Source organism: Triturus cristatus, chromosome 9, assembly GCF_964204655.1.
Source record: "Triturus cristatus chromosome 9, aTriCri1.1, whole genome shotgun sequence".
Taxonomy (NCBI): Eukaryota; Metazoa; Chordata; class Amphibia; order Caudata; family Salamandridae; genus Triturus; species Triturus cristatus.
The window spans coordinates 363,563,583-363,587,812 of record NC_140592.1 but is presented as its reverse complement, the minus strand read 5'-3'; the positions used below and the strand labels follow the sequence as shown (position 1 = coordinate 363,587,812).

The following is a 24,230-nucleotide window of genomic DNA, read 5'->3' as shown; positions in this document are numbered from 1 at the left end:
TTCGATCAATGTGATTTGTTGTATTTTCTAAATCTTTCTTTCTTATGCATTCCTGCAGAGCCAAGGTATTTCAAGGCAGATGTAATCTGACAATTTAGTGGATGCAATCTGACAAGTTGCTGCCAAAACCAAACAAAAGTGTATTTCTTGCACATAACGTGTAAGTATGTGACCCTTCTGCGTATTATGGGATTCGAATGAAAGAGACAGCTAGATGTTCCTATTCATTGAAGGAGGGCATCAGCACTTGAGACTGTAAGAATCAAGTGGAATATTCATGAAAAGTGGGTAGGCATAGAAGAGTACAGCACCAACAAATGGAAAAGAGTAAGAAGGTTGGGAAACAGAAAACAAGGGAAGAAAGGGATTGTGTCATAAAGTTTTTTTTATATGAGTTTTTTGAAACAAGATCATGGAGCATCTAAAGCAATGTCTCCAAATAATGCATTCGCTCAAGCAGCGAGCGTGCATCGTCCAACATATCAAAAACACTGAAACATCCATCATAACGACAACCACAACACTGTGAGCCCAGCAGCACTGCAGACACAGCACCAAAGCGCATTCAGCTAAAAGTGCCAGTATAGTCCGACACCCAGGACACTGCATCAGCAATTCCCAGTCTACCAACCTCATAAGTCTCAGGTCCCAAGTCATAATAACACAGCCAGGTTCCCCATACCTTACCGAATTTGCAATGCTACCCCCTGCTTGTATATGTGACTGGGGATGAGTGTTTGAAAAGTTTCAGCGCTCCGTCCATCGTCTCCTTGTGTTTGCTTTGTATATGTGACATGCTCAGCAGCCATGTACATGCCCGTTCGTCATCTTCCATTCACATCACAGTCGGGACATCCTGCACGCCCCAGTGTTTGGCCACATCTCGCTTTGCCACAATCTAACCCTGATACATCCATCTCTCTCGGTATCCCCCGGGTGACACATTTCGGGTCAACTGGTACTTCAGCCTCTAGGATAGCCTGGGAGTTCTTGGACAACTTCAGTCCAAATCCAGAGTGTGTATAGGAAGTTACCCCTGACCGCGTCACATCGGAAACAATCTGGGGGTGCTGTCCTCCCCATATCCTATGCAGCCTGGCTCGGTCACAGTAAACCCAATGGAGATCCTAAACTGTATGAGCCGGAGCCTTCACCAAGGGTGCATCAAGGCTTCCACCCAATCAGTATCATCAATCTCCCCAAGATTTCTCACCCATCTATCTCACAGTCAGCAGCAGCTGCCACTAGATGGCGCCAGGGAACCACCCACATCATTTTTCACGTTAAGTGGATGGTAATTGCAAAGAGCAATTACCAACCACATGAGTTTTTTTTTTAATTAAATGAGGGCATTAATCCTGTGGGGTGCTACTTAAGTGCCTAGCTGCCTCTCAAGGAGAGTCAGGCAGCCAGGTACTTTCAAGTGGGACACATGCTACTGAGAATGTGTCCTCAGCATTTTCATTGCAAAAAAAAAAAAAAAACCCTTGCAGGGTAAGGGCTGGTCTAGTGCCAGCCCTGACCTGCAATGTTTGGGGGCCTGAAGTGACCTCCCATTCATGATGCCAGCAGCATTATACTGTCAAGCAGTGCTGGACATCTAGGGCATTAGCCCTGCATTCCCGGGACTGCCTGTCAATCACTTTCAAAGGCTGCAGCCAAAACACCCTTTCTCAACTAGTCACCTGTGACGTATTAGGAAAGGGGGTTGCTTGCAGCATGTGTAGGATTGTAGGCATGTGACGCAAGGCCACAGAGTCACCAGACTTTATGACCTCGAGCCACATGCACACTTTTGCATCGGAGGCCAAGAAGGCACGCATTGCTCTCTCAAGCCTCCCATCCTGAACTGGAGCAGTCGTAGTACATGTTGTGGGCCACCATGCGTGTTCTAGAGCAGGATTTTGCTAGGCAAGTGGGACGGGTGTCGGAGGCCTTCCATCATGCCTTTCAGTCTGTGGTTCACTTTTACGGTTTTTGAAACAATTAAAACAAACCGCAGGCTCCGCTCGGAGTTCACAGTACCATGACTGGGTACCGACGGACAGAGTGGGCCCCCTTTCCTGAGCTGCCGCCAGTTTGAGGTGTGGCCACTTGTCCATGAACTTTTGGTACAACCAGTGAAATCCAAAGAACAAAGGAAATTAAAAGATTACTGGTTTGATACTTAATTACACATTTTTTCCATTTTTTTCTGGCAGCAGCAATATTCTTAAGGTTCTGACGAAAGCCTTGATACTTTTTTAGATCGACGGGGCTGAAACATGTAGACCGTCCCTACAACTAAGTAGTTGAAATCCATACTGCTTTTTGCACTGCTTTTGAATCCTGTCAGTGGGAACAACTTATTAAAATCTATTTTGTTCCTGCTAGGCAGTTTTAACTTCACTACCTCACTAGTTACATTTTGTTTTGTGCTGCATCCTCATTACACCATTGCTCATCTGTGGGATTTATTATCCCTGTTAGTGTAGAAACATTTCAAAACGTCCCTGAGCTCCTTCCTCTCAGAGAGGAAGTTGTAGCCCTTTGTGGGACTAGTTTTTCCCACTAAGCGAAAATACCCATATGATGAAGCATGCCACCTATGGTGGGTGAGGGTATTCGTCCTGAAAGGGTTCTCTCCCAAGTGGAGATTGCGTGAATCATCGTTCCGTCACTTCACAGGCATCTGTGTGCGCTAGTATAGACCCAAGGATTTGTTTGTGTTGAGATTGTACTTAATAGGGGACCTTTTTCCTTGCAGGTCTTTAAACAGTGTCCCTGGGACCCTCCCTTCCCATTTTTTGTGTCATGTGGTACAGCATAGCACATATCAGAAACTCATGTATTTAAAATTGTTCCCTTCGTGTGCTTTTTATCAAGTGGGGCGCTTTACTTTAGTGCATCTGATTACATCACTATATTGAAAGGCATTTATTAAAACGGTTAATAAATGACTCCCAATATAGCGATATAAACTCATGTACTAAAGTGAAACGCTCCTGCAGGGTTAAAGCTTACAAGAGACTAGGGCACTTTTAAAAATATGAGTTCAGTATATGTCCTGAACTCACATATTTAAAAGGGCACTGGTCTCTTTTATGCTTTTAACCTGCAGGAGCGCTTCACTTTAATACATCAGTTAATATCTCTATATTGAAAAGCATTTATTAACATTTTTAATAAATGCCTCTCACTATACTAATATATTCTGATGTACTAAAGTGCAACTCTCCCACATGCTGAAAGCATACAAGAGGTACCCAACCCCTTTTCTAATTCCACCAGCCGCCACTGCTCACAGTGTGCCTAATGTGACAGGGTCATTATTGTTAATGGTTTTATGAGTGGGCGATATTGCCTTGCTCCCCAGCTCTCCCATGAGAAACCTACCATCAAGTGGGGAGTATTTAGTTATATCAACAGCGTCTAACCACTCAGTCAACCAGGCATACTAGAAATTTGCAACTTTCAGGTATTGATTCAGCTGAAGATTATATTTCTGCCTCAGGGAGATATATATAGTGTAGAGGGGAGTGCAGTTGAATTCTGGCCCACTCCAACATGTAAATTGGGTAATCTGGTGGTGCAAACATCAAATTGTTAATGGGCATCAGGTGTGCTGTCCAATAATTGGCCCGTATATTTGGAAGGGAAATCCCCCAGTACAAGAATTCAGCAGGAGCGTCCGTAATGCCACCCTAGGGTGCCTCCCATTCCACAGTAATGTCTGCACCTTTCTATCATTTTTATTGAACATCTTCTCTAGGATATTGTAATATATATTTTGGAGTCTACATAACAAATTGGGGAGTGTAATTATCTTAAAGATGGTGGGCCTCCCCAGAATTGTCAAGGGCAGCCTACACTAAAGTTCTGCATCACCCCGAAATGCTCTGCCCACCTTCCCTAGGTTGGCAGCTAGACATAGCTCTCTATCGGGTGTGACATCAATACCCTGATATTTGAACATCGCAATCTCAACCCATAGTTGGCAGGGCGGTGGCATCAAAGATGCCATAAAGTTGGAAGTGTACAGATTTCCCCTGGTTAATTTTGTATCCCGAGTTGCTACCAATCAATTCTATAGTGTTTAAGATTACCAGACTCGAGGAATGAGGCTCCGTAATGTAAAGAAGAATATCGTCCGTGTAGAGCGAAATTTTCTTCTCCCGCGGGTGGGAGTTCAAGACCCAGAATCCCAGAATGGCAGGGTGAGCGCAGATCATACATGCCAGTGGTTCTGATGTTTGAGGAAAAAGGAGATGGGATAAGGAGCAGCCCTGTCATGTCCCCCTCTGAATCAGGACTTTTACTGAGAGGATCCCATTCAATCGCACCGCGACCATCGAGTCTTGATATAGGCAAGCCACCCACTGCCTATGTTTGGGACCATAACCAAATTTTACCAATGTTTGGTGCAAATAGGGCAAATGGACAGCATTAAATGCCTTCTCTGGATCTAGTGAGAGAAAGCCATGAGGCATCTCCCTGTCCCAAAATTGCACAAGCCAAATTGTGCAAGTGTTCCAAGTTTAGATGGGTGGATCAGCCTGGCATGAAGTCTGATTTGTCTCCATGTATCAGTGAGGTTATAACTTTTAACAGCCTAGTCACCAGGATATTCGCCTGCACCTTAGCTTCTACCTTTAGAAGTGAAAACGGGCGATATGAGTAACAGCTGGTCCGAGGTTTCCCCTCTTTATATATTGAAGTTATGGTTGCACACTGTAGGTCTAGTGGCAGTGCCCCCTTGTTTCTAGTCTCTCTAAACAAGTTTAGGAGATGGGGAGCCAGAGTGCCAGCATATCTTTTGAAAAACCGAGCCGGCAGACCGTTGGGCCCTGGGATCTTCCCTGGTTTGAGCCTCACAATAGCTGCCTGGACCTCAGAGAGGTCTATGTCTCCCTCAAGGTTTATGAGGTCTTCCGTCAAAAGAGCAAGGGATTGTCACTGTGGTGAGAAAATAAATGCTGGATCCGGTTAGCTCCCGGAGAGAATGAGCCCTGTAGAAATCCGTGTAATAGCAGAAAATTCCCCCACTATTTGGCTGTCAGTCGTGTAAGCCTCCCAGTGGATGACGTGATGGTCCCCACCCAGTGTGCCTCTGCCTCTCTCCTGCTGAGCCAAGCATCTACCCCTTTGAAATTAAACATAACTACTCGCAGGCAAATACCAAGAGGTCTGTCGCCCACCCTCTGGCCACCTGACACTCACAGATTTAATGTATAAAGCACAATCACGTTCCAAGCCCTCCTGTCAAACACCACACATACTAAACACACCAAAAAGAGGTGGGAGTCCCCTGAGCAAGCAGCAGTCACATACCAAACATTATGCTTTTGTTACCCCAAAAATATAACGTCCCCTGGGACCCCAGCCAGACCCCCGCAGAATTAAGGTTCCACAGGAGCACCAGCTTCTCTGTGCCCTAGTTCAGGGTTACATGCTGCACAATCAGAGCCATGGCCCAGAATGTTCTCAGTTGTCTGCCAGGTCAACGGATCATCACCCCCTAGTAAAGAAGGCTGACTCCCCTGAAGGAGAACCCCGGCCTCTGAGTCTGTCGACCTCTCACCCCCAACTCGGCCACCATCAGCCCTCCCTGTGGATCTACCCCCACCGCTCCCAGACCTGCCCCTTCTTTTTTGTATCAAGGACCAGCGTTTTGGCCTGGCTCCCAGTCCTCCAATCACAAAGCAGGTGGAGAGGTTATCAAATGTGAAGGTGGCACAGATCCATTACCCCGGAAGCTCAATCATATTTATCCCCTCAACCACTTCTGGGAACACAACCAGTCTCAAATTATTGCACCGCGCCCGGTTTTTAGTGTCCTCCCCTTGCCAAATCATGTCCTTATGATCACCTTCACCTCCACCAGATCTTTTCCAAGGGTGTGTGTTGTATCTTCAAGTTTGGATACCCTATCCTCCACAGCTGTCACAAGGCCAGCAATATTGCGGAGATCCTGCCTCAAGAGTCATACCTCAGATTGGACTTCACCAATCCTGGCCTCTAGGGCAGTCTTAGAGGTTTGAATCACTGTGAAGAGAGCTGCTTTATCAGGCAAAGAGGCAGCAGAGTCATCTGAAGGAGGGTCAACCACCTTGGTAAATTGTCAGTTTTCTCCTGGAGGGGCGGTTTAGGATCCTTATCTTTTGCCATTATTAAAAACAAAATAGGTCACTCACTATTACATTCATTGCCAATCAATTAATCAGGATTTATAAAAATGTGGCTAATCCCCCGATAGGGTATACAGCTGCACACACCAGCCAGGGGATGATGTGGGATGAAGGGGAGGGCAACCTTAGCATGGTTCAAGTCTACAGAACAGTAGTTCCCAGCATGCCCCTAGGTGGTGGAAATCCAAAACCCTCACACCAGTGGGCAGAAGGAGGGATAAGGGGAAAAAGCAGTTAATCGAGGCTCTACTCTACAAGTACAGGTACCCAATGACTGCTCCATGGTGGGTGATGTCCTACTGCAGCACGAAAGCAGGGCCCACTTTTCACAATCTTCAGCAGCCAATGATGCTCTGGCACCGCACTCTCCATGACACGCTCAGCGTCACAGTGGTCACTGGCCTGCCATGCACAGGACCCGCTCCATGAGGGAGGTTCACGCATCATAGCAGCATTGCAGAAAATGATGCCCATGGGGCGCAGCCAGACTCTTCCTCTTTATGGTCACATAGATCAGGCCAGGGCATAGCCCACCTCTAGTTCACCCCCAGGCTGACAACCCCCACTTCCCACTGTAACCTGTCTGTGCACAGTACAATGGCGCCAGCGGCTAGTGGGGGGGAGGAGAAGGGTGCCGCAAGCCACACATTGCAGGCGCCAAGCACCTCTGGATTAGAAACAGATGAACGAGCAGGGCAAGAGCCTCACCACATAGCCAGGCCGGGTTTGTCACCAGTATCATTCAGCATTAAGCCCACAAGCGCCCCCCTCCCTGCCGTCAGCAGGAATCGCGGTTCCAATGCCGCACCCTCCGCAACATGCTGTAGGGGCCTCCAGGAGGGCAGCTTTCTGCTCCGCAACCAAAACCAGGGGCGGAGCAGGTGCTGCAGAGTATAAATCCCCTGGGACCTGGTCTCATACAGCCTCCGTCAACGCCACCTCTCCACACTGGGTTCCCATCATCAGCTGGCCGCCGCCCAGTCATAAACCCACCACTTGTCGTATTCCAGGATACTCAGTCCTGCTTCGTCATCAGCCGCTGGGGGGAAGAGCACCCTGGGGAGGGGCCACCGATCAGGTGCAGCGCCCCTAACACCTCAGGGCACACCTCAGGAGGAGCTGAGGGCGTCCCCGCAACTCAGCCGGTCCAAAGATCGGCAGCCACCATCTTATATCCATGGAGCCTGCCTCCACTCGGAGGCCTCAGTCCAGCAGGTTCCTCTAAACCCATCTCATGGCGTGGCCCACGACACACCAAGCACAGTTCTGAACTTTTAGGGGACCAATGGCACCCGGGCTACAGGATTCTTACAGGATTTCGTGGGCCTGGAAGGAGCACAGCAAAGTTACATCCGGTCCATTTTCCTGGCCATGCCCCCGTGGCATAAAGTTAAACAGCCGAGAATAGAGGTTAAAAGCAAACAAAATGTAAGTGCGGGAGAAAAATGAAAAGTAGTTAAAATGGAGGAACAAAAAAGGAAGAGAAGTACAGAATGAAAGTTGAAGCAAAGTTTTTATAACAAAAAATGTGAAATGGACATAGATAAGCTGGGTTAAATCTAGAGAAAGAAAAGCAGAGATGGCAGTGAGATGGCAATGAAGTATGTCAAAAAAAGGAAAAGGCAACATATATAAAGAGGAGATTATAAATCTGAGGTTAAAACAAGGCCAGGATATCAGACGATTGGAAAATAAGCAGAAGACTTTTGGTAAGAGAAGTGGGGAGGTTAAAGAAATTAAGCGAAAGAGAGCTGATGAGAAAGTAGACACAGAAAGAAGGCAGCAAAGTAAAAGAGGAAATCAGACAGAAAATACTGTTAAAGGATATACCTTTGACATTTTAAAAATTTGTAAACAAAGAAAGAAAAAATGCGTTTGAAAATCCAAAATTGTATTTCAGCTTTGTAGACTACAAAAATGCAAGATAAGCAAAAAAGGAAACAAACATTGAGAGCCATAAAGGGAACACAAGTGGTGAGAAAGAACATGTGTGGTGCGGATGTGGGTAGCAGCACGGGGGCGTGGGTGAGGTGGAGAAAAGCAAATGGGCAAGTTTGAGAGCAACGTGGAGCTTAGGGGGTGAAAAACAAATCAGCAAGAGAGAGCAACCTGGAACTGGTGGGAGAAGCATACAAGAACGAACCCATCAAAGAGATGGTGGGAGAGGAGTACACAGGCGAGAGAAAGAAATAAAGATCACGAAGAAGGGAAGAGGAGCACACTAGACAGCTGGAAAATGCATTCACTCTCGTGGAGTGCTTAAGACAAAAGAAAAGGTTACTTCTCTAAAAGTGAGCAGTGGAAGGATATAAGTAAATTGAGAATGCTCCAGGGGAGGGACAGACAAAAGAAGGAAAAGACAAGCCATTGAATAAAAAGCAGGCAAATTACATTGACATTACAGCCAACCAATGGTAAGCAAAGGGTGAGCTGGAAGTCCATTCTTGGTAAGCCCAGAATATGTCTTTCACAAGTAGATAGCTGTGCTGTCTGGTGGGCTTGACCTAAAATGGGGAAAGGATCATCAGGCAAATACCCAGGGCCTTGATAAATCAAAAGAAAGAGAAAGATGAAAGCAGGAGCAGAAGGGAGATGGTACATGAAAGGGAGAACTCCAGAGGTACCCAGGCACATTTAAAACAAGTAAACAACTAAAAAAAATAATAATAAAGACAAATAAACCACCTAAAGAAGAAAGCACATTCAATCGTTTGTCTTTTTGTTGTTCAGTCTTTTTACTTCAAATTTCTCAGAGATTCCTGCAAAAGGAGAGAAGAGGACCTCTACACAAGCCTTTTTGGATGATGCCCGGACTCTTCGAGCATTTATGGACATACGCGTGGCCAGTGATTAATTTGTAAAAAAGATAAGTGCCAAGTCTCTCATCAGGACTGGAGGCTACTGCAGCTTGCTCCACACATTGCCCCTGCTATGCTGCCACTGATAGTAACAACACAACTATTAACCATCAAACCTTTACAAGTGGGACAGTTCCGACTATTTCAAGACCCCAAAGATATAAGAATGGCTTGGACGGCATGTAATAGTAATTTTTAATGTGTATTGAATTAATAATTAACTGTTGTTGTGATAATCTCTAAATTAGCCAGACAGAGCCACCTTGTGTCAGACTGTCACGCTCCGGTGTTGAAAATTAAGTGCCGGTGCCGGGCACGGAAACCACCGGCTCACATTAAGCACTGTGCATGATAGAATGTGTGCTATACACAAGGCTTTAAGAGAGCCGGGTCTCACCGGTGTTGAGCACCTGCAGTCTTTTAAAGGGGGCATCGAAACGGGTCTCTATCGGGCTATGTTTTGTGTCCTGGCCCAGGCACTCTGTGTTTTTTTCGGACTGCAGTGACAGCAGGCACATTCATGTGCGTATGCTCACACTTCTCACTAGTGGAGACGTTACGGCATGACGTCAATCCAGGTGAGCGTAGTAGGGGAAGGGACATCCTCTAAAGAGAGTCATTTTCTCTCTGGACTTCCCTTCTCTTTTTGAAACTCAGGAGCAGCAACATTGACCTGGTGTCACCAGGGTTTTAAGAGGAAACGTTTTCAATATTATATACAAGCCATAGTTGCTGCTTATTTATCTTATGCAACTAACAACCATTGACAAAGCCAATAGTCCTGACTTGTTGTAGGTATGATGTTACTTGTTGTATCATATATCTGGATGCCATGACATAAACCAGCTTAGCTATGCTAAGCACAGATTTTTAGCTTACATGTTTTAAGCCACGCCCTTAATTACAATGGTCACGCCCCTTCGAGAGACCCCACAGTTTTTTCATCCCACTGAAAGCCCTGGCTATACCAATGCATCCAACATAACGTAAGGTAACAACGTAACATAACTCTGTGCTAAATGTTGCCCCCTTACCCTCCTAAACCGTCGACTGCTGTTTGTAAACTTCCATGCAAAATCCTATTAACGTCGTTTATGATCAAAATGCTTAGGGCAAGAAATAAGTAGAAAGGAAGAAAAGAAATGCGGGCAAATAAGTTGGAAATGTCCAGCGCAGCACGAAAAGGAGGACAAGTTGACGAGAGGGTTTAGCATAGCAGGCGAGAACAAAAAGCTAACAGGGGAGCATGGGCAGAAGCCCACTTTGGAAACAATAACAGCGCATTCCAGGCAGAAAAATGAAGACAAAGAGAGCGGCTGCTGGAAACATGCAGGAAGATAAGAGAAAATGGAGAGACAAAGCACCGGCTCACAAGCCAGCAATGTTCTACTTCACACCAGCAAATCCAAGAATAACATCTCAATCACCCCCTGCCCTACAAAATGAAAGGATTACCAGCAGCAAGGCATTTCTTTGTTGGAAGGTTAGCAAAGCACTTGCCTGATAAACACACTAGGCTTTGTTTGAAGGCTGCAGCATTAGTGTGTCAAGATAATGAGAAAGAATGCGACGGGCAACTGAGCGCAGAGAGCAGGGCCGGTGCACAGAATCCCATGACTCAGACCTGCAGACACAAGGAAAATGCAAGAGACCATGCTTCAGTCTCTGGGCCTGATTACAAGTTGCATTCCACTCAGTAGCGGCCCGTGCAGGTAAGTGTGGTAAGTCGGGTTGGGGTGGTGGGGTGAAAGTGACAAACGACGGGAGAGGAAATGTAAAATAAATAAATAAAGCCACATACATTGCGCTCGCCGCGTCGCCGAGGCGGCGTTGCAGCGAGCGCAAGGTAAGTGGTTTTATTTATTTATTTATTTTACATTGCCTATCCCATCGTTTATCACTTTTACCCCCCCCCCCAACCACCCCCTGCCCCGCTGCCCCATGGCGCTTATTTGCATGGGCCACCACTGATGCTATTGAGGTGATGTGACTGCACGGTTACCCTGCAGCAAATCTGCAACAGCACCGTGCAATTATCACCTCGGAATGGGGAATTACTGTGTGGGACCAATTTTTCCAGCCGTAAAATGGCAGAGAATGCTCAGTTTCACTGGATTTTAATGTATACCGCTTTGTTGCTAGCCAAGTAGTACCTTTTGCTTGGTGCGCAGTAGGGCATACTCTGCTTTCATAGTCCATCGCTTTCACTTAGGCACGCGTTGCTAGTACCTGTCAGCGTTTTTTTTCTGACCATGTCGCTCTGGGTGTCCTGCTAGTTTTGCCAATCCTCCAGCACCTTTCACGCCATCACCTTGATCTGTCTCATGTGAGACGCTGATTAGATAAGTTGACCCCTTAGAACCAATTTTCAATGTATCCCATAATGATCCAGGGGAAATGTCTGGGGTGTTATTGTCTAATACATAGTCCCTGATCTTACAGGCAAATTCTGCTGTGATCAACGGATCTCAGAGAAGAAGTTTGTTCAGCCGCCATCTATGCACACTGGCAACTCGGCAGAGAGAGCGCAGCTGAATGCTGATTAGTGCATGATAAAAAATAAGGGATAAAGTACACTCTGCAGTACTTTATAAAGATATTGCAAGTCACTGAAGAGTTACATAACCATATACAGGAATGAGGCCGAAGGCTGAAATCCTTTATAAGGTTATGGCACTCTGAGTGATTTGCAATATCCTTATCATGTACACCAGGTGGTACTTTATCCCATCTAATACATGATCACATCATCACCTTTCCCTCAAACCACCTAACCCCTTGGTGCTTAGCTCTTTCATATGAAAGAGCGACCATGTTTGCAACCATAAAAGAATAAAAATAAAACCTATAGTACAACATTAAATGCATCAAAAACCTGTTAGATATTTCTTGAAACAGATATTAGAAACAGTGTTGTGCTGGTCAGTTTAAAATAAAAAGAAAGTGCCACATGCGGGAATGTGGAGAAACATGCAGAAAGTTTCTAGCTTTTCTCTATTTGAGTGCAAAATAAAATTCTCTCTGCTTGTCATTTAAGCTATTAATATAGAGCAGAAGAAAGAAAAGCTGTGTTCCGTTTTCGTTGATTTAAACAGCTGCTTCAGTTTTGATCCTTGGCCTGACCTGGCTCTGGCAGCAGGCATTGTGATTTCAGAAATCGACTGTAAGAACTTGTACTAGTCAAGTTCTGGCGTCTTTTCTTTATAATCGGCAACTGAGTGCATCACTAGTCACTGAGTATAAAGAAATTAGAGATTGGTGTTTATTCAGGGATTACAGAATCTCATGTATTATATAGCTATATTACCAATATTGTTTTTTTTAATGCATGCACATAATCTGGTAGACAACAAAAAGTAGTGTAATAGTACTTAAGTTTTATGTGCTGCTGAGTAAAAGGTATAATCTATTTCACCTGCATGAGTATCACTACCCACTCACTAGGTCACACCTCCTCTAAAGAGTCAGCAAGGCCCACACAGGCTAATCGCCCCATCATACTTCTGCAGGGTATGGTCCTGTGCTGGATCGAATCCTACACTCAAAGCCCCACCAATCAGGATTTTGCCTTTCATCAGATCAAACGGCTCAGAAATGCAAGTTTTAAGGAATAGTTTCTGTGTACTGTCAGGTGCATAAAGTGACATTATAGTGCAGATCTGTCTATCCATCTGGGCAACTACCTTGAATCTTCTACCCACCTTATCTACGTGAATCAGTTTAGAGTATCATTGTGTACATTTTGAAGACGTTAACTACAGATCCAGTTATGGATAAATCTATAAAATGTTCATTCTTACAATTTATATGTATACAGTAAAGTACAGTTAATGAACCTTTAGAGCCTCCATGAAATAACTCTAAAATGAGTTACAGAGGATGGAATAGAAATGTGAGTGGATGCATGCCTTCTCCAAGTTCATTCACACAGTATTAATTGCTAAAACGTGTTTGAGAAAATTTAACTTGTGTAAACTTTTTATGGAGGCAGCAACCTTTACCCTTCAACAGTCCACTGTGCTGAGGATGTGCAGAGGCCATCTTTCTGAAGGTGTCTAATATTCAGTGGCTAATGCTGGACAGATTCTTGGTGAGAGTAAGCCATAGTTTTTCAGAACCTGAGAGATTACCAGAGTTTCGAGAAGAGGGGCGTCATCCCTTCAGAAAAAGTACCTGTAATATTCTGCTACAGAAACTATTGAAGTATTTTTTAATACATTTTATTCTTGTTGTTAGAAACAGGGAATTAGTATGATTTGCACGTTGTCACTTTAAACTGCAAAATGTGCAATATTATGTCATAATAATGATTGACGTATGGTGATTTGGTCAGTTTTTTTCCGATATTGTTATAAATGTATTGGCAAATTTTTAAATAGTATATGTGGTACCGTTTTTAAATATAATGTGATGTGAAGATGTTTTGATTGCAATGATTTTTATTATTCAAGCAATAAAGATTTAAGTTAAGTTAAAGAACCTATTTGTTCTTATGGTGATAACTTCTGCATGCGTGTGAAGACCACACCCTATATCTGTAGCCCCAGGACAAGCTCTACAAAGCAAATTATGCATTGACTTGGAGTATTGATGAGCTGTTCCTCCCTCAAACATCAACAGAAAGAAAATGCTTTTAACCCCTTCAGCGCGGCGCGGATTTCAGCGCCACGCTGAAGGTTCTGTGCGCGGGCGGGGCCATGACGGAGCGGTTCCGTCATGCGCACAGCGCAACCGACGTGCATGACGGAACCGCTCCGTCATGCGCGTCGAAGGGGTTAAATAAAACATTAGTCACGCTCTACCTGTAAAAAAAGAGGGTTTGCTACAGACCGCACTACTGATCCAGAATGCATGAAAAACACGTAGCATCAAGGCCTTACATCTTTTAAAGAACATGCATCTCTGCCTTTTTAACCGTTTATTTGCCTTTTTACTCTTGATTTCACTTTGCAGAGCTATTTACACTTACAACAAGTCATGTACTGGGTAATTACTAGAGAAATACTACCATGAACAAGGAAATTCAACCATTTTCCCCTACTTAAACTATCACCCGGAGGATGGCCCCGACATGGAGTCTGGGCATGAAGGAAGAGGGGCCAGGATGGTAATGGCTACACATTAGAGTATGTATGGGGTTGGTGGGACGCTAGACAATGTGGAATGTATCAATAAAAGTTTCTGTTACGGCTGGTGATACGAGTGATATATAAGGGGTATTTAGGTTCGTTCTGAATTGAAGACCACAGTTAGGAATGTATGCATGGCCCTTACAAGGATTCCAAGGTCCCTTGTATTCATTTCTGAGCCTTTTGCTTTTTTTTCCTGGTGTTTTAACTCCATAAGGACTAGTTTTGCCTCAGTGCTTGGGTGTTAGTATGGATCAACACTCCATAATACACACTGTTCGTATGTGGGTAACCTGGATCCAGTGTGGACTAATTTACCTGGGAAACTCATGTTTGTAGGAATTTGCATAATTACAGGTGTTTCTGTACATTTGGTGTCCAAAGTCCTTATTCAGCACTGGGCTACATTCAAGGTACACAAAGATACATATTATTTTCCCAAAATGCTTTGTCTGCCTCTGGTCTGAGTTTTTGCCATCACACCCAATTCTATCCATCTGTAGCTGACACCTGCATAGTTCTCTATCACAGTTTGCTGATTAGTTGGCAAATGCCTTTCTGGGAAGAACAAAGGCCTTGGCCTATCATCAGTTATCTGGCATGAATGTGGAGGTGCTGGGAGGAAACATAAATACAGAGCATCAACTCATGGTTGTCTTGGTATATTAGGGAGAGGAATGACCGGGACAACAGAAGGGCAACACAGAGGGGAAGTCAGGAACTCCACAGAACCATGTTCACAGTAAATAATTTTCAGCTGGGTGGTTCTCCTTTCATGGTGGCTTGCTCCCTGGTATGTGGTCCAGGGTGGCCTGAGTTCAGGAGCAGACTGAGTAGGATTGCATGGTAGTTTACTCATTGAACTAAGACACCTACTCGGTGGGGACTAACAGTCCTACCCCAAGGCCTTGAGGTCCTACCACGTTGAAAGTACACAAGACAAAAGTCATATAAGATACTTTACAGGGAGGTGAATGGAAACACCAGTAGGCTGACAAATGTGGATACATTGATGTCATATCATCAATCTCTTATCAATGGCTTCTCATTACCAGCATCTCTGCATACAACTGGACTTAGAAAAAAGCGGAAGCACCTGTGCCATTGACTGGATGGAAGTGGACAGAAGTCTGCATCTGCTCTTCTTTGCAACCAATAACTATAAGTACATATCAGTGGGATGGTAACCTAGCCGCTTGCTGTCCCAGGAACATGAATGACAATTACACCTCTTTTCCTGCGAAGCAACAGTAGGCTGTTTTTCACAGCCAACTGTGCTGGAGCCCCAGAAAAAGAGTGGTTTGTGCCCTTCTAACCTGGAAGTTGCCCTTGAGGTTTGGAAACTTGGCAAGTGACAGAGTCAATTAACCTGGACTTCCAAATAAGGTAGGACACAGAAAATGTTGGCCTCTGCTTGGACAAAGTGCAGAGACTACTTAAGAAAGGTGAACGGTGGCAGAGAAGATTTCGTGGTTCTTCCCACTTGGAGCTGTTTATGACGAGAAACAAAGCTTACATGACAATACGCCCGATTAGGACAGGAGCCTCTAGATTTCTGAAGTAAAAATGGCTTTAATTAAGCTGTCTCCCCTCTGAAATTGCCTCTGCTTCAATAGAAGTCAATGGGAGAAATACATTCTCCTGAGTTTTTTTTTTTTTTAATTTCTCACTTTCCTCTTCTAAAATGTTGACATGTATGTATATTGAGCCTTGTATAGTCCTACTCGGCAAGGCTATGGCTTTAGACCTTGTATTGCTGGATAATTTAGGGCTCCAAAATGTCTTCTAAGTTCTATGGTAAAACATGAGAGTGGCGAAAGGTGACAAAAGGTGATAAAATTATCCCTGAGGTTACGCAACCTTAGTGGCTACGTTGTTCAAGTTTGTCGCACTTAAAACCCAAAGCATCAGTGGGAATCTGCACTAATTTCAGGGGACATTGGGGGCCACAGTACCCTGTCTGCTCCAATGGAACATTCTGAATTCCACAATTTAATTTAAATCAGAAGGTAACACTTTTAACTACAGGGCTGCAATCAACCCTTGCTTTATTACAGGAAAGGCAACCGCGCCCCTGTTATCCTTGGGGTTTCATTCGAGCTTTGTAACTTTTTGACATTTAAATTTGAGAAAATCATATCCCTGGTACCCTTAATCGGATTGTAACCACTTTTGAGCCATTTTACGAAATAAATTCTACTTATTTTTCCTAAATTGGTTTGACATTTGTATTGCTTAGTTTCTTGATTTGTATGTTGGTTTGGTGCCACTCAAATACTTCATACATATTATCTGAAAGAAAGCTCATTGCTTTGTGCTATAACTACCAGTGTTAAGCCCAGGATTTCACATTTATATACCTAACAAGTCATTAGTTTATTTTCTTTAAATAATCCAGGGTCTTTCAATAAGAAACTAAGTTTTGTGATTGTTGGCATCTGGGGGACGTTCAATAGCTCCATTAAGACAGGATACTTTGCTCTAGACAAAGTCTAGTCCAGATGTGAATACTTAAAGCCAGGTCACTGTACATCATCGTTGGGGGGAGATATTTAAAACGGCATTGACTTACAAAAATCAGTAAACTAAATGTCCGTAAACTTGTTTTCTTTTTATCCTTAACAAATCGCAGCTGATTATAGATCCGTGAGTCAATAGAAGTTGGTGGAAAACTGGAAAGTAAGTAGCCTGCATATCACATTCACTCTTAACAAATACATTCTTTTAACTTTGGGTGTATTGTATATTATGGTCACTTTTGTCGCTACTTTTATTCTCTTTCTATGCATGCACATTGCGTATGGTGAGAGCAGCCACTCACAGCCCTTGTAGATGTCCGTAGGGATCTGGACCGCGGCGTAGGAGTAGTTGACCTTTGTTTTGAAGTGGGCATCTTCTTTGAAGTCGAGCTTCAGAGAGTTCGATGGTTCCTTCTCCACATCCTCTCCTTCCGCATCGTCCTGAGTGACACAAATACTAGATATTACAAAGGTGTAAGGGGGCCTAAGCCAAACAGTGTTCTAAGCTAGAAAGCCACATCTGCAGAGAAACACCAGCAATCACTTACATATCAAGCCAAGTCCCATTCCCAAAATATTGATTGTCATTAGGCTCCACTCTTTGCACACAGTTTTGTTATGTAAATGTATGTGTTTTTGTAAAGCGCACTGCTGCCGAGGCGTCGTGGCACTGTAGACCGCTGGGGAACCCGTCCTGGCTATCCCTGTGAGATGGTCCCTCCTGGGTATCTCCAAGGTGAAACCAGGCATCCCCGGCGAATGTGGGGGGCCGTTGTGGAGATGAGGCAAGCTAATGCCCAGAGTTGCCGAGTGTGATCCCTGGTTAGAGTGGGCACCGAGGCGAGAATTATCGAGTCGGCTGGCCCTGGTCCACGACCCTGCCGCGTCGGGAATTGAACCCTGGTCCCGGCAGTCCTCTGCTTCCGGGTCTTCCGCCTCTAACCAGTGAGCCACACTACTCCACAATGTGAAGATAAGGACATAATGCACCCCATTAACGTGCAGTGCATTAAGAACAATAATCCTAAACCCTCACCTACAGCATAAACCAAATCCATCATGAGGTTCTCGTTTGAGACAGCTGAGTTTATAAGCCTTATAATTCAAAATGAGAGCATTTTATTCATCCACACAGATCTGCTGCTAAAAATAGAGCGCCGAAGAGGTGCAACTTGAGGCTAGTGAGGGTGACCAGGTAAGCATCTATGCTGTAATGGAAAATATACAGCTGATCAGCTCTGCCTAACACGGTTTTAGCAATTAGACGTGATCAAACACAGTACTATTGATGGAGATGAGGTGGGATCCCAGCGTAACCGCCTTACAAGCCTCCACTAAAAGAAGCATCTTAAAAAGACGGTCCAGCTGCCCCGGATCTTGCGGTGTGAGCCTTCAGTTCACCAGGTTTGGAATCCTTGGTCACATCATGATAAGTAGCAAAGAAACCCACCTGCCTTGTAGAGATTGTACGGCCCTTAAAAGAATTTCTATAACTATACAAACCAAAATGACAAATAGGTTGACTCAATTTCCAAAAGTGTTCACTCTACTTAGCAGCCTCTCCCAGATGTGGTGAGCAGACTTGGGAAAAACACTGGCAGTGTCAAAGAATGTTTAAAGGGAAAATATGACATTATTTTACGGATAATCTTGTGTGGATCATACAGTATGAATGGTTCAGACAGAAAGACTAGACTTCTAACTGTCCTGGCGGATAGTTATCATAAACAGTTTTCGAAATGCACAAATAAAAATATGTTTGAGCATATTCACAACACACATGGTGAAAACAGCCATAGAAAATACAAACATACATTACAGTGGCAATAGCAAAGAAAATCATCAAAACCTGTACAATTTAACCATGCTAGGGCAAAGTTTATAAGACATCGACCCATAATTCCTTCTGTGATTGAAATGTATATAGCATAATCACATGGCAAAATAATCAGATGTACATGTATGCTATTATTTCGCAATCGACTCTGTCTGCTGCGCAGACCTATGAAAGAAAGAATGCTTAAAATATATCTAGAGCAAAATGCACACTTTGAAATAAATATTCACACCAAGAAGTTTAGGTCATTAATAAACAAGCAGTGAGATATGCACTGATTTTTCTCCACATACGGCAATCGGCACTCTGTCTTTCACTGACTCTCTCGGCTGTGTGGGCGAGTTACTGGGACCCACTGTTCAGGGAGGCCTTCGGGTGCACACTCACCATTCACCTCCTCAAATGTGGGGCACATACTGGGCCCGATTCACAGAACTAACTTAAGACAAATTCCTAAACTTACTACCATTTACTCATTTTGGTATTCACAGAAGGCACTTACTCATTTTGGGATTCACAGAAGACACTTACTCATTGATGAGTAAGTGCCCTCTGTGAATACCAAAATGAGTAAGTGCCTTCTGTGAATACCAAAATGGTAGTAAGTTTAGGATTTTGTCTTAAGTTAGTTCTGTGAATCGGACCCTCCGTGCAAATCTCACGACTTCTTTAATTTGACTTGAACTGCTTGGTGTGAATATTCATTTCAAACTGTGTATTTCACAGACGTGCTCTCACCACAGCAGGCACGAAACGTCAGAGTTCATGCGTGCTCTAGGGGCAGGGCATTAATTACTGTTAGTAGGTTTACTTTCCTGGAATGCAGCAGGTGCACCCAGTTAAGGTTGGAAAATGGTTCAAATTGTGACACTACACACAATATGCGATATGATACCTGTTCTGTGTTCAGCTCAGCTTCGATTTAAAACCTCTGCTCTTGGTGGGCCACAATGGAAGCAGTGTCATGTTAAGGATTTTGGGGGCACCCGGCAAAACATATTTTGGGGGCCCCTGCTGGAACAACTTTGAAATTTAGTACCCATTCTCTAAATGAAGTCCCATGTTGCCAAACAATATTAAAATATATAATAAAGGCTAGAATACAGAAATAGACATAAATCGAAAGTGCAAAACGTAATTTTCCCAGGGGCCTCTAGGACAATAGAGGCCCTTGGCAATAGCCCACCCCATGCCTCAAAAAGTCGATGGGAAGATAAACATTGAATTAAAAGATGTGATGGTGGCAGAAGAAGCAGGGTGGCCCTATCGGATTGCACATCCCACCTCCTGTTGCTCACAATCTCTGGCAATGTACACAGAGAAAACAACACCAGCACAGGGAGAAGGTCTTTGTGCACAAATCTGACATGAGTACTTTGGAAGAAGCAGACACTGAAACTCACGATGCACCATTACTTAGTTCGGCTTACTGGTGGGTTGACTCCTTTAGTAAACATGTAGTCACCCACCCATAATAATCGCTCACTCAAAAAATCCATCTATTTACGTCATCCACATGATGCAGCCAGGAACGGTGCTTTAAATGACCCCAAGGAGTTGCCCACAACATTGAAAAATAAAAAACAAAAACAGAGAGAAATATAGATTCCTCCCTTGGTATAGAAGTGTTTTCTGATTTGGTGGTCTCCATATTCATATTAAAATCAAGATGGAAAGTAAATATTGCAATGTCTGTCAATCTACGCAATATATTTACACCAGAGTATCTTGTTTTCACGTCCTTGATAAATAAAGTGGTCACTTGGACCTTACTTTGAAAATAAATCTACACGTGGTTCACACTAGTTTAGGAAAACTTATGCATTTACAACAATCATTCTAGTCTTCCACTCACGAGAATTCAGAGTTCTGTTTGAACATTTTCGAGTGATCACTTTGTTTGTGTGACTGTAGACATCTTGTTTCCAGAGGATCATGGTTCCTTTGAGAAGTTGCCAATAATTTCTGGCTCGTACATGGTGTTGTGCCACATTTCAATAATAAGGTCCGGCACAAATGGAGGGTGCACGCCAAGGCTGAACTAGCCTGAGAAAAACGTGCAATGATGTGTGCGGCACCAATGTGAAACTTCCTGGGACCACTGACCACTGATGAAGAAGCTTTTACAGCGGGACCTCCAGTCGGGACTGGGGAACATTTAACAACAGAACTAGGAGCCAGATGTAGACGCATTTTAACGGTAGCAGATGCATGTGCTACCTACAACACAGACCATCCTGGTAAAACACTACATTTTGCATAGTAGAAATAGTAAAACCTAGCACTGGACCAGCAGGATAAATTACAACCACCAGCTAATTATATTTTGTACATCTCACACCACCGTATCCATCACAGTACTAGGTGCTGTGATACAAGACTAAATAGGCGCTCACGCCTGTTCACTTTTGCACATCAAATCACTTCCCACATAGGATCACAAGAAATGCAGCCCTGCCGACCACACACTCCCCCACATTGCAGCGCCACCAGTCCATAATGGGGTATGAAGCGCTACCTAATGCCACAATAAAATACAGCGTTTGTGCCCACTGAGCTGCTCCTAGCTGCAGAAAACAAGCTTAGTGGCCTCTGTCCATGGTGCTGAAACTGTTGCAGCAGATGGCTCCGCCCTAAGAGATGAGCTGTTCAGTACACCAGCAGCAGCGCTCTCTTTATTACCTGCTGAATCTGCATAGTCACTGTACTCACTACATTTTTTCACGTTGTTAAACCACCTTAACACCACAGTCGCAATAACTCAGCGAAGTCATGAGATAAGACGAAAATCCAAGTAAAACATCGGCTGAGGAGAAGGGGGTAGAACTTTAATTTCCGTAAGGGAAGTTTGGGGAGTAGAAAGAACATCTAAGGACTAGAAGGCGACATACGATGTGACGGCCCCGCGGCCATCATGGCAGCGTCAACTACATCACTGGAGCATGCGCAGAAATGATTGAGTTACAATTCCCACCACCTGGCCAGCACAAATATGTGGAGTCCGACTTGTTTGGAAGCTGAACTCGATAGGATTTATGTGGTGTAGAGATTATCTCTGGAACTTGTGCACATAGAGCTCAATTTTAGTAAAACAACTAAGCAGGGAATGTTTCAGATCAGATAAACGGAGGAGTAAAAAATATGTTAGGAACAGCAGAATGGACAGCACTGGCCAGGAGCGGACACACAAGACCAGAGTTTGAGGAAAGACAGGACCAGGCGTTAAGATATATGGAAAGGGCCAGTAGGCCCAGGTGAGATCGGTGGGCACAGTAAGGTCGAGTTTAAGCATGTTTATTGGGGAAAAGGAGTTTGGGGGTGTTGAGCCAAAACGGAAGGTTAATTTGTTTAGAGGGTGGGAGGGGAAGTTTTAGTTGTTTAATGTTTGTGCTTGCTACGTCATTCAAGCTTGTCAGTCGGAGGATATGTTGTGTGAGCTCATTCTGCTTCAGAATAAAGTCGACCGTAGGCTTCTACATTTAAAGAAGACTCTCTGTTTCTGCTCAGTCCTCAAGACACATGTAAAGGAGAGGTAAGAGGAGGATCTCTCTGCAGCAGTAATTACTCTGGGTAAACATTGCAGTGAAATGTGGGCTCACTGGAGGACAACGCCCCTCTCTTTTCATTTAAAATGGGCTTTCCCAGTTGGAATAGTAAAATAAAACGGTGTCCGGCTGACGGAGGGCAAGCAGGCATGGCAGGCTTATCCAAGGTGGAGTGACCATTTACCACAGCCCTCTTCGGGCACTCGATATTGACAGGGTATTCTGAGGAGTTTGAGAAAAAACTGCACATCAGTTTGCTTTTCTTAATGTATGGTTTCTTTTTCATGTGTTGTGATCAGAGCTGGACCAGGAAGTAGAAGCAGCTGTTGCAAATATTCTTAGGTGCCACATTGAAGAAACAAGGCGGTTTATGAAGAAAAGCAATCCAGTAGTGGCAACCAGAAGTCCCACCAGTGCCCCACGTGCCACTACAGAACCCTTGCAGGCAGGAAAACACAGAGCCTGGAACCTTGCAGAATTCCACTGTTCATTAAACATACCGCACACCTCTTTCCCTCAATTTACAAAGTCAAACAATCTCTCAAATGCATAGAAAGATTCCTGTTTTAATTTTTTCCCTCTTACTAGCTGCACCCTTTTCTCTGTTTCCATGCTCAGTGTTAGCTGTGTTTTACCTTGTCATGCGCCAGGACGCCCCTTAGCTGGGGCAGCTGTGCGCACTACAAATGTTCCTAACAAGTAAAATAAGTGACTCCTAGTGTAGAGCACGACATTTGCAAGTTGGCCTTTGGTCATAATACCAACACCCCACGGCTGTGTGATCCCCCCCAAATGTAGTCACTCTGCCACTTACGAGTACATCTTGTTCAGGGGTGATCTGGACTCCCCAATGAGTCCAACTCTGCAAGATTTCTTTCCAATCTTCCTGCACCTTATTCAACTTCCTGGACTCGTTCTCCTTCACCAACCTCACGCGTCACTCCTCTTCTTCTAGCACGGAGTCTGTCAGCCATTTCAATATCTAACAACAGCATGGGTCCTCTACACCATCACCTTCTCTTTCTGCTCCATCACACTCTAAACCTCTCTAGTACAAAGCTACGTGTTCGATTTTCCCAACTCCACACAATATCCTCTTACTACCTTCACTCTATACATAGAAACTTCAACTCCATGCCTACCCAGTTCCACCTTGACTCAATCACCCTTATGCACCCACTTGGGAGCCATCTCCTGGTCCTTCTTAATACTCTGTAATCTGGCTACAACCCTTGGTGGTCATGCAGACCAGTTGTCCTCTTCACCTGACTGCAACACCTTTAATAAGAGCCTCTGATAAGTCCTTATCACAATCCTGACACCGCATATACACATGATGAAATATTTATAGTCGCAAGCAGTCGTAAATGCCTCTCTTTCAGTTACTAAGTAATTCCTTTCAGCTTTGAATAAAAAGTGAGATGTTAAAGGAGCTGATTTTTCTAGACCTCTTTAAGACTATGAAATCACATCACCAATCTATAGAGTGACACATGTTTTGTTTTCTCCAATGGGTGTCAGTACACCGGCCTTTGCAATTCAATCTTCGATCTCATTGAAAGCCCTTTGGTGCTTATTCCTCCACTCAAAAAAACGTGCCTTTCTCTAAAAAAATTCACAATTCTTCTGCTTTTGTGGTGAAATCCTGGATAAACTTTGCATAATATTCAATCAAACGGATCTCAACCTGGTTTTGTCCCCTGAAATAGCACTCCACTCATGAGATCTGCCTTGAGTCTCACTCGGCAGTTGAAATGCTGTATCCCATGCACTCAACCTCTGCTTCCAAAAATCTAAATTTTTCCTTATGCAATGTCATCCCCACCACTCTCAATTGATCTAATACCGGTTATAGGACCAGATGGTCTTTTTAAATACTAAAATATGCCCCTCCCGGAAATTCTCTCTCATCATGCGCTGGAGGACACTAGCTGTTGACTCGAGGCCGAAGGGCACACAGATTAACTGAAACACACCTTGGATAGATGTGAAGTCTGTCACAGCTTTGGATTGCAAATGAACCTGATTTAATAATAAGCACTCCTCAAATCTAGTTTTGAAAAAAATACTTGCCACCCTTCAACAACATCTCGGTGATAGTTGGTGGTGCAACACAGCATAAGGTAGTATTTTGATTTAGGCGGCAAAGCTAAAGACAAATCTTAATCTACCATC

General features: G+C 44.1%; 1 protein-coding gene across 1 annotated transcript in view; it reads right to left on the bottom strand.

The window, feature by feature from the left end:
• The window catches only part of CACNA2D2 (calcium voltage-gated channel auxiliary subunit alpha2delta 2), a 1,194,468-nt gene that overhangs the window by 491,720 nt on the left and 678,518 nt on the right, over window positions 1-24,230 (bottom strand). Inside the window, exon 5 of the mRNA XM_085627677.1 lies at window positions 16,976-17,114. Within this exon, the coding sequence (XP_085483803.1) occupies window positions 16,976-17,114 (139 nt within the window). The remainder of the gene's footprint in view (window positions 1-16,975; window positions 17,115-24,230) is intronic.